The 14118-nt window shown below is 42.4% G+C and overlaps 1 protein-coding gene across 19 annotated transcripts in view; it reads right to left on the reverse strand.

The window, feature by feature from the left end:
• Positions 1-14118, reverse strand: part of DYRK4 (dual specificity tyrosine phosphorylation regulated kinase 4) — an 81989-nt gene that overhangs the window by 26252 nt on the left and 41619 nt on the right. For all 19 annotated transcript variants that reach the window (XM_039506666.1, XM_039505783.1, XM_039506916.1 and 16 more), the window contains 3 exons: positions 9078-9161; positions 6878-7024; positions 4081-4222 (listed from right to left, as the gene is read on the reverse strand). In XM_039506666.1, coding sequence (XP_039362600.1) covers positions 4081-4222; positions 6878-7024; positions 9078-9161 — 373 coding nt within the window. The remainder of the gene's footprint in view (positions 1-4080; positions 4223-6877; positions 7025-9077; positions 9162-14118) is intronic.

Raw genomic sequence — 14118 nt, forward strand, 5'->3', positions numbered from 1 at the left:
AGAGCCTAGATGCTTTTGAAAATCCCAGTAGGTGCTTATCCGACTCTTTAGGCACCTAAATATCTTCTTTAAAAATTGGGCCCTTAATGCCTTGGTTTGCCTACCTGTAAAATGGCTTTATGTACTTCCCATGAGTGAGGTTCAGCTAAGTAAAGTTTGCAAAGTATTTGTTGCTCCTTGAAAATATGATGTTAAGTGCAAACTGCTAGATGTATTAATTAGAAAGAAGTTGTGCATGAGTTGAGGAAAGAAGTCAGCTCTATCCTCTGACTTCTAAGCAAATTTCTCGATTACGCACTAGGGCCCTCATTCTGATGTCACATTGTGAGGTCACTGACATCATTTGCAGCTGGAGGATTAGTCTGCCTGGCCTGGAGCATGATGAGGCAGTGTGCTCCACAGAAGGGCTCTATGGATTTAGCCCAGGTGCTCTGGGAAGTATCTGGGAGACCTGCTAATGCTTCTTCTTGGGTGGCCAAGGAAGGAAGAGAGCCACAGCTGCCACTGCTGCCTGATCTTCCTCTTTGGCCTTAACTACTTAATCTGCGCCCACAGTAAAGTAGGCAGAAGTTTGGTTAGTGTGATTGGTTCCCATTTTTGAACTGTGGGTACATTCAGTGTCTGGAATGCACCTGTGGGTGGAAAATGTGGGTGACCAATTTGTGTCCACAGAGTGGCTGGTCTTTGGAAGTTTGTCTTCATTTGCACACTCCTTATTCTATCTCTAGGGCTTTGATTTTTTGGTTTTAGCTCATAAATAGCAATAAAACACCCCCAATACAAATAAATACATAAATAATATAATGTAATATAAATGAAATTGATGTTTATCCAATAAACCCTGGAAAAACACCAAAGCAGTAATGCGGACTACGGGGGTGTGGATTTTTGAAGTGCACAAATGTGTTGAGCACTAATTAGTCGGTGTAGATCCTGCTGGTACACACTAAGGGCACTTTAATGAAGTACCATTAGAAACAGTGCTCTGTTAAAGTGCATTAGGGAGCATTATAAAGATATTACTTATTGCAGTATATACTACTGTAATGAGTAATGTAAATAATATACATTACTGATTACAGTATATACAAAAAGAAAGTCCCAAAAGTCATCTACATAAAACTCAAAAATTGGTAACAACAACTCCCTTCTCCCAAACAAAATTAATAAACCCTGAAAAACAGAAGCCCAGCGATCTGTTATGTTGTAAGATGGTACTGTAATACTGCTTTGTGTTATGCTTTAGCTTCTTTATTAATGGTGGAAATTTCAAATCCGCTCAGCACTGGCCTAACTCTACTCCCATGGAGCTCAATGGTATAACTTACATTGACTTCAGCGTAAGCAAAGCTCAGCCAAAGCTGAGCACTTTTGAAGATCCCAGCCTGAATTTCTAAAAAAAGCATCTTTCAGAGTTGTTCCTAGGCATATTTACAATAGCACATTGACTAAAGTCAGATGCTTTCACCTCCTAAAAATAGCTAAATGCATAGTCCAACAGTCTTCCATCCCTCAGGCAAAGGCCTCAGAAAACAAATGCATTTAGTCCTTATAATGGTTAAACCTAGCATCAGTCCTCTAGTGCAGTTGTCTTCAAACTTTTTTGATCGCACATCCCCTCAGTGAAAAATTTTTGAGCACGCCCCCCCCTGCTCCCGGCAGAACTGTCGAAGCAACAAAAAAACAAAACAAAAAACCCCACTCGGACTCCCAGCCGAACTGCCGAGGGAGGGGAAAAAAATAAGTGGCACTGCTCTGGCGGCTCTCCTCCTGCCATGCACCATCCTCTTGTTTCATTTAAAAAAACCAGAAAAATCTTAAGAATTTATGGTGGCTTTTTGTAATTTCTTAAATTTATCTAATTTTAATCAAAATTGAATACAAAAATGTCATACTGATGTTGATTGAGGATTAGATACTGATCCCCTTCCTCAGCTCTTACGTTTTGTAGCATCATTGATTGCAATGGGACTGTTCTTAGAGTAAGGTGATAAGCAACATGAGCTAGGGTGTCAAAATTTGGACATGGTAGCTTTTGTTTTAACCATATCATTAACAAAAGGACAACAGAACAGATTTATGATGAATAGTTTACTTCTGAAATTCACCATTTTGTACTATCAAGTAGAATTGTATCCTTAGAAGCTGTGTTCCTTTCTCAGGTATTTGCGTTATGGGGTTTGAATCTAAATATACTGCATGATGTGGCAATAAATTGTCAGCACTGCAGAAATGTAGTCCAAATGTAGCCGAACTGCCGAGGGAGGGTGGGGGGGAAAAAGCCGCTCGGACTCCCATCCGAACTGCCGAAAGGGAAGAAAAAAAAAAAGCGGTGGTACTCCGGTGGCGCTCCTCCTGCCGTGCACCCCGAAGGATCCTCTTGTGCACCCCTTGGGGTGCATGCACCCCACTTTGGAGACTGCCGCTCTAGTGCTACAGAGGATCTCTGTTGAACTGTCAAACCAATGAGCTGTTTTAGCTGTCTTAATTTTGCCTGCATATTGGTCTGAAGCCAGCTTTATTAGTTTAAGTAAAATTCTCAGCAACTGAAGAGCCTAGAATTGTTCCTGTCACCAGCGTGTCACGCTGTGTCCTTGTGTCAAGTCAATTTATTTAGAAAGTTTAGTTCAGTAAGTCCAAACTTAGGGAAAGCAGAAGGTTGAAGACTATAGCTTACCTACCCTATTCATTCAAAATCACTGGTACCAGTGCCTTTGAATAAAAGGGAAGACGGGTTCATATTTTTCTGTTGACAACTGCAACAGAAATTTTACTGTAAGGAGGGTGAGATTCTCCTTGAAAGAACAGGGCAATTTCAGTTCCCATGTCTTGTATGTTTATGTTGTGCCATATATGACAGGCTTCCTGAACCTGAGGAAATCAGAATGTCAGAGCTGAGATCTGCCATTCTGATCAGAAGGGAGAGTTTACTGTTAGTCATCGTATACTGGACAGTCAGTTTTGCTTATGACTATCTGTTTGTATATTTTAATGGATCTATCACCAGGCTATAATTATTGTCTAGTAGTATCTAGGCACTGTTTATATAACAAAGGTTCAGCAGTGAGTTCAGTTCAACGTGGGGATGTATTTGCTCTACCATGCCCTTATTTTTATTTAGTCACTGCTGATTGATTTCCAGAAGAATATTGTCCTTCTGCTACTCCCTTGTTAGGGGAAATATTTTTGTAAAGAGATGAAACTAGCAGCTACAGCCAAGTAATTTGGGTGGGGGGGGTTGGTAAATAGTTTATTTGCCAAAAAATGCATTTGTCACTCAAATGGAATTATTCACAAATTGGGGTGGAATTCAGTGAATAATTTTAGCCAAATAAAAAATGTAAAAATAGATTTTTTTTTGAAAAAATTGAAACTGTTTCTTTTGATATTTTCACAATGAAACATTTTGACTTTTCATTTCAAAGTGACATTTCACTTAGAAACCTGTTAAAAATAATCGTAAAGGATAACAAATACCTGAAAAAAAGAGACCGTGGGCACATACTCAGGGAGGCTAGACCGTGCTGCAGCTCACACTGCCAATTCTATTTTTAGTGTGCTGGCTCAATGAGAGCAGTGCAAATAAGTATGTCTTCTGAAGGTGGGAATCACACCTCCAGCTCCAAGTGTAGAGAGACCCTTAGTGATTTGCCTTCACACAACAAGGTCACACATGCCATGGTTTCTTTGCAGGGACTGGACTAGATGACGTCTCAAGGTCCCTTGCAGTGTTATGGTTCTATGATTGCATATAGCAGGGATGGTTATCAGCCATATTGTACCATCTACCATACCATAAATTGGTAATAAGATGATTGTGGCTACCAGTCCTTAGAATATGGGTAAGTCAGGCTTGATTCTATGATCCTCTTGTCACTTATGTATTTGCACTAGTCTATTTGTTCCACATTTTGTTTAATAACAGTTAAATTATATTTAAAAATCCTCTAATGCATCCCTTCCTCCATCCCCTCCCCAAGAAAGGCATTTCAGTGAACTCTTACAGCAATTCGCCTTCTCAGTGAGTGCTCTTTGTTACATCATTCTCTCTAGCATGCATTGTTTCTGCTCATATTGTACCTGGAGCTGTCAGAGGCAACTTGAGACTGGTGTTGGTTCCTTCTATTTCCGGCCTATTGAGCTGGACTCTGGTAGCACCTTCAGGCAGGTTTTCTGCAAGGTTAAATCGGGAAACATGTGGCTGGCCTCGAGATCTGTTTTCCTGCCAAACAACAAAGATTTTTCATTTTGCTTTCTTGTATTTTCACTCATTTTCAGCTCATCCCTATCGTTACAGAAAAACTGCTGCCTGTAGCCCACTCAGAAGTAAGCTCTGGAGGCTTTGGATTAGGGATTTTAAAGTTTAAAGTCAACTTGTGGAACTTTTTGCCAGAGGATGTTGTGAAGGCCAAGACTATAACAGGGCTCAAAAGAGAACTAAATAAATGTAGGGAGGTTAGGTCCACCAATGGCTATTAGCCAGGACAGGCAGGGCAGGTGTCCCTAGCCTCTGTTTGCCAGAAGCTGAGATTGGGTGACAGGGGATGGATCACTTGATGATTGCCTGTTCTGTTCATTCCCTCTGGGGTACCTGGCATTGGCCACTGTTGGAAGACAGGATACTGGGCAAGATGGACCTTTGGTTTGACCCAGTATGGCTGTTCTTATGTTCTAAAGTTAATTTAGGGCTGAAAAAAGGCCTGGAAGCCTTGGAGACTATAGTCCTCCATTTACCCACAGAACAGGTACAGCTTGGGCAACAACAGTGGAAACTTCCCTTACAATGTGCCTTCATTCTGACTTGGAGAAAGACACCTTTAAGGGAAAAGGGGGAATTCAGTTTCCATGTCTTGGGGCTCAATTATCAGCTGGTGTGAACTGTCATAGCTCCATTGACTTCAATTAAGCTATGACAATTTACACAAGTTGAGGATCTGGCCCTGGTCTTTCTGCTGAGGAGGTTGACAAGATGATCTAAGAGATGTTTTCTGTTTCTGACTTCTGTGATTCCAGGAGTCAAAGTGTGCCTCTTTACTTCTAAGCTTGAGCAAACGGGTTTAGAAAAAAACAAAACAAAAGAACACTGGCTCAAACCTCCATCCTAACAGGGGCCCTGATTTACCAAAGCATTTAAATGTTATTTGTATATTGGAAGTTTTAGGCTCCTGTGGAATTTCTAAGCCTTGCTTTAGGAAGGAGTCTGGCCTCTATGTATCTTCTTATAACAATAGCTTTTAAGTGTTTTCTTAAAACACAAGACAATCTCCCCAAACTCTTAGATTAGTAAATGAACATGTTCACAGAAGATGCTAGGGAAGAGACCGGAAATTCTTAGAGTTGAAATGTAAGAACTGACTGCAATGGACTTGAGCACTTGTCTGTGCGGGAATGTTTGGCTGCATCAGGCCACGAAATTTAACATTTTTGATAGTTCGAATCATTTTAGGTAAGCAGCCTCTCTACCCGATTCTGTATGCTGTTGTGAGCCCTAGAGCTCCACTCAGCCCTTATGCAAACATTTCTAAACAGGTTATACAACCCATGGCAGTGTCTCAGTAAACTTCTACCTAACAAGCTGCTGTTTATAAAGCTTGCATTCTCCAGGCATTCCATGGCATCTGAGGCAAAATGCATTCTGGGGTAATTCTGATCCAGAAACATAGGCGCCAACTTCCTCTCTACCTGGGGGGGGAGGTGCTTGACTCTCCCTCTGCCCCAGGCCCTGCCCCCACTCCACATCTTCCCCCAAGTCGCCACCCCCATCCCACCTCTTCCCATCCTCACTCCGCCACAGCCTCACCCCCACTTCAGCCCTTCTCCCAAAGCCACCCCCCACCCCGCCTCTTCCTGCCCCTGCCCTGCCTCTTCCCCACCTCTTTCTGCCCCCTCCTCTGAGCACGCCCCATCCCTGCTCCTCCCCTTCCCTCCCAGCACCTCCTTCATGCCACAGAACAGCTGGGAGGGACGGGGAGAAGTTGATCAGTGGGGCTGCTGGTGGCAGGGAGGAGTTGGGGGGAGGGGCGGAGTTGGCTGCTAAGCACCCACTAATTTTTTTTTCTGTGGGTGCTCCAGGGCTGGACCACCCAGGAAGTCAGTGCCTATGTCCAGAAATACTTCTAGCCCATAAGATCTGAAGATAGATCTGAATGGGGCCCAGTAGAACCTGTCAAATCTGCTGAGACTCCACCATAGATTTGTTACAGTAACATCGCAGATAGGAAGGAAAAAAGGATCAACATGGTAGACATAAAGAATGTGAGTCACCTCTTTAGATCAGAGATCTGATTTATTGAAGAAAAAAAGACAGGAATTTAGAGAGCAGGGATCAGAGAAGGACAGAGCAGTTGGGAAGAATGAGGAAGAGAGAAGGAACTGGTTGGATTTTTAAATGCCAACATTGAAGATGACTTCAAAAGGTTGAAGTAACTTTGGATAATCATCAAAACTTATGCGGATATCCCAAATTAGCTGCCACACCTTTTAGGTATTCACCCATCACTAATTCTTTTTTTTTTCTTAAACTAGAGCTGTGCTAGTGAAAATAGAAACCGAAAAAAAATCTTCAGTAAATTATATCTATCTCCACATATACAAATATCCAGATAGGTCACTAATCAGATTTGCTAAAATTCAATTAGCTCCATTAGAAACACATTGGTTAACATGAAACAAAAGTGTCTAACAATCAGATAGACAAGGTGAGTGAGATAATATCTTCAGGGCCTGAAGAAGAGCTCTATGTGGCTCAAAAGCTGGTCTCTCTCTCCAACAGAAATTGGTCAAATAAAAGATATTGCCTCACCCACCTTGTCTCTCTGCTATCCTGGGACAGACATGTCTACAACTATACTCCATATAAAAATGTCCTGTAATTCACCTGAAGCAATAGGTTCACATTCTGCAGGTTCTTTGTTATGTGAGGAAGGCTGCTGTCTTGTGGATGAGGTCTGGCGGCATTTACAATGAAATTGTGCTTCGTTTGGCCTTCCAGATGAGGGAGTGAACTAACACTGCTATTGAATTTCTGCAGTCAAATAAATAAAAATTACATGGCAAGCTGGTAAAGATTTTTTTTTTAAATCTTAGTTTGAAGGAGTGACCTCTATAGCTTTTCTAAGCTTTTAAAATTGATTTGTCAAAAACATATAAAAATGTACATGACCACAATTATTAATAGATGAACAGATACATTAAAACAGCAGCACTAGCTTCCACTATAAATTCATAGCATGAGTTTCTTTAGAACTACCTAATTTTAGTTTCTTGTAACTTTTTTTTTAAATTTCACCTTCTGAATTGAAATTTTGCTATATATTTTCAGCCAAAATGTTATATTTTTTTCTGGAAGACCTGAGCAAAATTCAGTCAGCAATTTCTCAGTTAAGTGTAGAAAAAAAGTCCTGGCTCTAACCACCAGACTATAGAGTCATTCTTATGCTTGTGCTCACTCTCGCTCTCCATCCTCCCTCCCTCCCCCCCACCTCCAATGACATCAGAATGGCTTTCTAGCCTGGTGGATAGAGCACTCATATGGGAGGCAGGAGGATCCAATCTCCCCACTCTAATGACGCCCATTATTTATCCAGAATGCAATACCTTCAAAAGAAGAGAGCGCGGGAGCCCCACATCTGACTAGCCCAGTGGCTAGAGCAGGGGTTCTCAAACTGGGGGTCATGACCCCTCAGGGAGTCATGAGGTTATTACGTGGGGGGTCGCAAGCTCTCAGCCTCCACCCTAAACCCTGCTTGGCCTCCAGCATTAATAATGGTGTTAAACATATTTTAAAGTGTTTTTAATTTATAAAGGGGTTCGCACTCAGAGGCTTGCTATGTGAAAGGGGTCACCAGTACAAAAGTTTGAGAACCACTGAGCTAGAGCACCCACCTAAGATGTGGCAGATTCCTGTTCAAATCCCTTCTCCCCCTCCAAGTGGAGGGGGAACTTGAACCTGGGTCTCCCACATCCCAGGTGAGTACCTAAATCACTGGGCTAAAAGCTATGAGGGAGGTTGAGGTCCTTCCTCCCCAGTTTTGTGTGAACTCACCTGAGAGGCCCGATCCAGTAGGCAGTCTCTGAGAATGCCTACAGGATTGGACCCCATATGTGACTTAAGCAGCCGAATGCCTATCTTCCCCTGGTTTGTGATCTGCTGTGACGTTTAGGTGGGGGCTAGGTGTCTTGAAACCTAGAAGGAGGCAACAGTGCAAATGCCCAGGGGCCAAAATATAGGCACCGAGTGAGTTTAGGTGCCTACAGGGTTCCATAAGAGTTGTGTATCGCACTGGGACTTAGGTACCTAAAAAGGGACTTAGGTGCCTAATGCCTTTTGTGTGTCCAGGTCTAGGTCCTTTTGTTATTTGCAAAACACTGCTGCATCACAAGTGCTTTAAACTCAGTTATTACCACCTTTTGTGACTGGTGGGAGCTCCCATATTTGGTATCCAAGTGATTTGCATCCCATCTGATATCTGCAAAGAATGTTTTCAGTGAAGAAACCTTCCTCTTGTAGACAGATTTGAGTGTAAAAATAGGTTCAGATCCTGAAAGAGATTGCCTGTGTGCTATCAATAGCAGGATCAGGACCATAGATTCTGTATTCAAAGTTTTGTACTCCTGTAGAATGCCAAAGCTCTGAAGAAGGAGGGAGTCTGGTTCCTATGGCGCTTATAATGACAAGGGGTTTTTCTTGTATTTTCTTAAAAAACCCAAACCAAGCTTCTGAGATGAATAAGTTGCCCTTTCACAGAAAATACTATGGAAGGGATTGGAAATTCTTAGAGTTGAAACTCATAGAGTTTCCCATGAGAACATATGGGGCAGGGAGAGGATGTTTGTCCCCCAGTGTGCAGCAGACATAGCTCAAAATACTACTGAATGACTAGTGGAACCACAGGCTGCTCACAGGTGCTAGACACAAAATTTCACAGCTGCATGGGAAGGGAAGGTGAGGAAGAAAAGGACTATTTGTCTCGCCCCCCATTGTGGGAAACCATCTACTTAGGTTTATTATATGTGAGGTGCTCTCCTGGAAAACAAGCAGCAGGACATTCTTTAACATTGATGGAAGATTCACGTACCTGACGGAAGACTTTGCTGGATCCCAGATGATTGCTCTCTTGAGCTGGCAGTTGAGACTGAGAAAATGAATCTACTTGGGAAGACTGAAAAAGATGGTTTGACATTTTGTTCAATAAAGTGATTCAGAAAGGTTACATTACAATGTTTTTAGTGTCATCAGCACTATTAGTACTAAATTGCTTAAAATAATTTTATCTATAGTAAAAATGTAATGAGGGCATGTACTGCTCCATTTATTCAGACGTATAAAATACCATCCATTAGTCATTCAGAAAATAGCACAGCTATTTAAATTACCAGTCACTGCATTTTGAAAAAAACAGCCTGCAAGGTGCTAAGCAGCTAATAGTTTTTCATTTTCTGATGGGACTTTTAGCTGTCGTTTTATCAAAATAACATTAAATACTTTTGTTGTAAACATCTGTTTAACAGATTTAAAAGTGTAGGTTATGAGGCCAGATTCTGGTCTCAGTTACACTGATGTAAAGCAGGAGTCATTCTTTTGACATCAGTGGAGTTTCTGGTGTAAATGAGACAAGATTCTAGTCCGTCACCTCCCTGTGGCGCAATGCCTCCCAGCACTGGAAATGCAGCGACAACATGCCTGTTACTGGATTCAGCAGTGGGGTGCAGCTTATTTCCCCTTGAGTGGTTGATATATGGGGTAGGGGCAGCCAAATAATTGTTCTTATATCATCTCCTTTTGTCTCCTCTCTCTTTAAAACTTTCTCCTTCCTTTCACTTCACCATATTTAATGGCAAGTTGATCTCATTTGATGGAAGTGGAACAGAGGGTCTAAATATATGTTGTTAGGCTGAACCTCCAATAACTACTTGTGCTCAGCTGCACAAAGGCACTTTCTTAATGCACTATTTTTCATTCATGTGACCAACAAATGGGTACAATCTTCCCTAATGCTCCACACAAAATACTCGGAGAGCTGCAAACCAGGTGAAATTCAACAAAAAGCCCAAGTAAATGACCTTTGTGTGATGGAGCAATGGAATTCACTCAACAATCCAGATGGGCTGGAATAGGGACTGGGATCTATGCAGCCCTCGCCCCCCAACAAAGGATTTTTTCCCCACTGGATTTGTACAACAGCAGACTTATCAGCCATAGCCCCATTGTTGCACCAGCTCACTCTCCTTGCTGGGATCAGAGTCTAGTTTTCCCACATGATCACACAACACAGTGCTCACTCAGCAGGAGATGAGCACAACAAGTTTTCTGCCGCAGGAGGCTTTCTAGAGCTTCTATGTTACAGGGTGAACTTCTCCCATAAAAAAAAACAATGTTATAACATGGAGAGAATGGCCACATATCCTACAGCAACTGTGGTTCTTCAAAATGTTGTAGTCAATGTGGCTCCGACTATAGGGTCAGGTGTGCCTTGTGTGTTAGATTGGATTATTTTGAATAGCAGTGTCTGTCGGGGCTATGCATGCACTATGTGCCTCCGTGTGCTCCCATATGAGAGCATAAAGGCATGGCTGACCCTCTCTCATTTCTTTCACAATTCAAAGCTCATGTTGCTGTGGATGTTGAAGAGCAGGGATGGAGAGCAGGTAGTGGGGCCCACACAGAGTACAACATCTCAAAGAAGCACAGTTACTGAAGCGTATGTAACCATTCTTTCTTCTTCCACACTGTGTCAGTGTGGATCCCACTGTGACTAGTAAGCAGTATCCCCTCTGGATGCTGGGAATGAGGACTGCCAGCTGTATTAGTCAAAAAGTGATTGAAGTATTGCTCATTGGAATTTGGCATCAGGCCCAGCTGCCATATCAAGGGCATAATACTTGACAAAAGTCAATGGATTGCTTTATGTTGCTGCTTTATGGATTTTAGATCTTCAACTCCAGGATGAAGACAGTGGTCAACAACTACTGTGCAGGAGATAAAACTTTCTCCAGGGTCAGTTCAATGAATTCCCCCAGGAACTAAGAACCATCACAAACCTCACCACCCTCTGCTCCAAGTACAAGGTGCATTTCTTTGATCTTGCCCCTTTCTAACATAAATACAGAGCAACATATATATTAAAACAAAACAAAACAAAAACCCTACCAAAACAAGAAATGCCACTGCACACACTTCTCTCCCTGAGGAGAGGATAAGAGAATGAACATCACATGGGATTAACTTGCCATATAAATAATGAAGTGAAAGGAGGGAGTGCTATATCGATATAAATTTCAAAAGCCTAAAAAGTTAAAGGCGTTTATAAACACTTTCACTGTCTACGATGAAACAGTGATAGATAGAGGATTCAGGGCTAATATTAAATAGAGACCTTGGTTTTACCCAATTGCTTAGCAAACACCTAAAAGCATGTATTTATATTGAAAGTTTATTGATTAAATACACCCACAGAAACCCACAGGAAATTAAAACAAGCATTTATACTGACACTGTGATTGAGTCATTATGCAAAACAAACTTCAGATTTTATTAAAGTCTCTTTCCTTTTGGATTTAAAGTATCAGAGTCTCTTAGCTTAAGAACAACTTTTCATTGATGAAAATGAAATGGTTAATTTTATTCTTAGTCCTGATGTGCAGGGCATTCACAGACACAAGGTAAGGAGAGACAGGAGAGAAAAGATGGGTGAAACATGGCTTTTGTTGATGTTTTTGGAACACGGGACTGCTAGTTAGTTACAAGTGGATGCTTTGGCTCGAAAGTTTACCAAGACACTTGCTGCTTGGACCTTGATTAGTTACAATCTGGTGAGGGCCATCATCTGGTTGGATCCTTTCTCTTTAGACAAGGCAGGTTTGGATGAGTGCAGTATATCTGACTTCAGGATTCAAAAATTCAAGAGAGCGAGACAGGATAGGAGGAAAGAAACAGAAGGCAGAAAGTCACACAACAAGGGAAGGGATTACTATACAGGATCTTACATGCCTTTGTCGTGCTGGCAATTAGATATCCTCACTGCTGGGCTGAGGACTGGATGTCATGATAGTGGGATAACTTGCAGCACTCACAAGTGAAAACAAAATTCCTTAAAAAAGAGCAAGCCCAGCCAACCTCCCTCTTAGGAAGAACGTTCTTTAGATATATCAAGATGAATTGAGTTACCAACTGCTGGTAAGTCAGGACATGAGCTGGGGGAAGATGATTCTTTTTTTCAGTGTCTTTTTAAGGACACCAAAAAGGGGTAAAAGTAGGGCAGATTTTGTCCTCATTATTTTGTCCACCAATTAAATCTGTTTCCGTAAGGCCAAAGTTGACATAAGTAAATTTTTTCTGTTTACCAAGTATGATCTCAACACAGTCCTTGACTTATATTAGTTGGCCACATTGTTTGGACTAATACAATTTCTCAGTCTGGTTTTCTTGCACATTCATCATTGTAAACAGCTTGACCTATTTTTCACATTTATTGTAACATTTTATGAACTTTTACATACTTTTTATAGTTTAGCTTAGAGTAACTTAGCAGGTCTAATAAGCACAACAGGAGTATCTAAGTGCCTTCTCATAGTGCACAAGGAGTCCCAGTCTGGAGAACAGTTAGAAGACATAGTGCAGGACCTTTGTGGTCTCCTCTGGGGTTTGCCCCTGATCAGCCAACCATCCAGGCATAAGTAGATGTGAATTCCCTTTCTCTTTAAGTGTGCGTCCACCACTGCCTGGCATTTTACAAATACTCTTGCCAGGGGGAGTCCAAAAGGCAGGCCCCTGGGTTAGTAATGGTTGGGCCCCCCTGTGAATCTTAGAATGTTCCTGTGGGTTATTTGGAAGTACACATCCTGCAAGGTCCGAGCCATGAACCAGTCCTGAGTTTGAAGAGATGGAATGATGGAGGCAAGTGTTACCATCCTGAACCTGAGATGATGTATGGATCAGATGAATCTTCTTAGGTCTAGGATAGCATGAAGACCCTCTTTCATCTTCAAAATCAGAAAATACAGGGAGTAGAAATCTTTTCCCCTTGAATTGTGGTGGCACCTTCTCTATGGCTCCCCAGTGAGGCGACTTCTGCTTGTAACAGGCTCTTGTGAGCAGGGCTTTGGAGCGGAGCCCAGAGCTGGAGCACGGAGCAGCTCCAGAGCAGAGGAGCTGTAGGTTTTTACTTGGAGCCGGAGCAGAGCCAGAGCACAGCTCTAAAGCCCTGCTTGTGAGAAGGGTCCCTGAAGGGTGGTAGGTAAACAGTAGGGTTAAAGAGTGGAACTGAATGAGATAGCCATGGGTGAAGATCTCCAACACGCATCCATCCAATGCTGGAATGGGGTAAGGCAGCTTTCAAAGGTGGTGCTTTCTGGCCTGGATTTGGTGTGGCTCCAAAGAGTCCTGTCAAATTAGTTGCTGTGCCATAGGAGTAGGATGCATCACTGAGGAGGAAGAAGCCTGGAGACTCCTCTTGTACATCATCTTCTTGGCATGGTACTCAGGTTACATGGAGTGATAACATGGCACCTGTTATCATGACTGGGTTGAGGACAGCATGGCTTGAGATATAGGGCTGGTGTGTAAATCCCCAAAGAGTGCAAGGTGGCCTTTCAGTCTTTTAGAGAGTGCTGTCAGCTCACTTGCTAAATAATTCACTGCCCTCAGAGGACAGGTCCTTGATCACTACATGTACCTCCCTAGGGATGCCTGATGATTGGAGCCAGGATACTCAATATATAGTCACTGCCATGCCATAGATCTGCCCTCAGCGTTGGAGGTGCCCATTGCCACCTGTGTAGCCATCCTGGCCTCCAACTGGCCTTCCTTGATTGTTCTCCTGAGTCCTCCTGCCCCCTTTGTCATGTGGGAATTTCCAGAGAAAGGGCATCACTCTATACTAGGTTAAAAAGTTCCATTTGTCCAGGAAGGCCTGGCAATTTGCCACAGTGAGTTGTAATGAGACAGAGGAGTAAGATTTTCTCCCAAGTAGGTTGACCCTTTTTGTGTCCTTCTCCTTAGGGGTACTTTTGTTTGATTTAGGTCTCTCCTGTATCACTGAAATGACTAAAGAGCCTATGTTGTGGTGGGCATAGAAGTACTTTAACCCAGACTGAGGGACCTGGTATTGTTCTCTACCC

The sequence above is a fragment of the Mauremys reevesii genome, linkage group 1, assembly GCF_016161935.1.
Source record: "Mauremys reevesii isolate NIE-2019 linkage group 1, ASM1616193v1, whole genome shotgun sequence".
NCBI lineage: Eukaryota > Metazoa > Chordata > Testudines > Geoemydidae > Mauremys > Mauremys reevesii.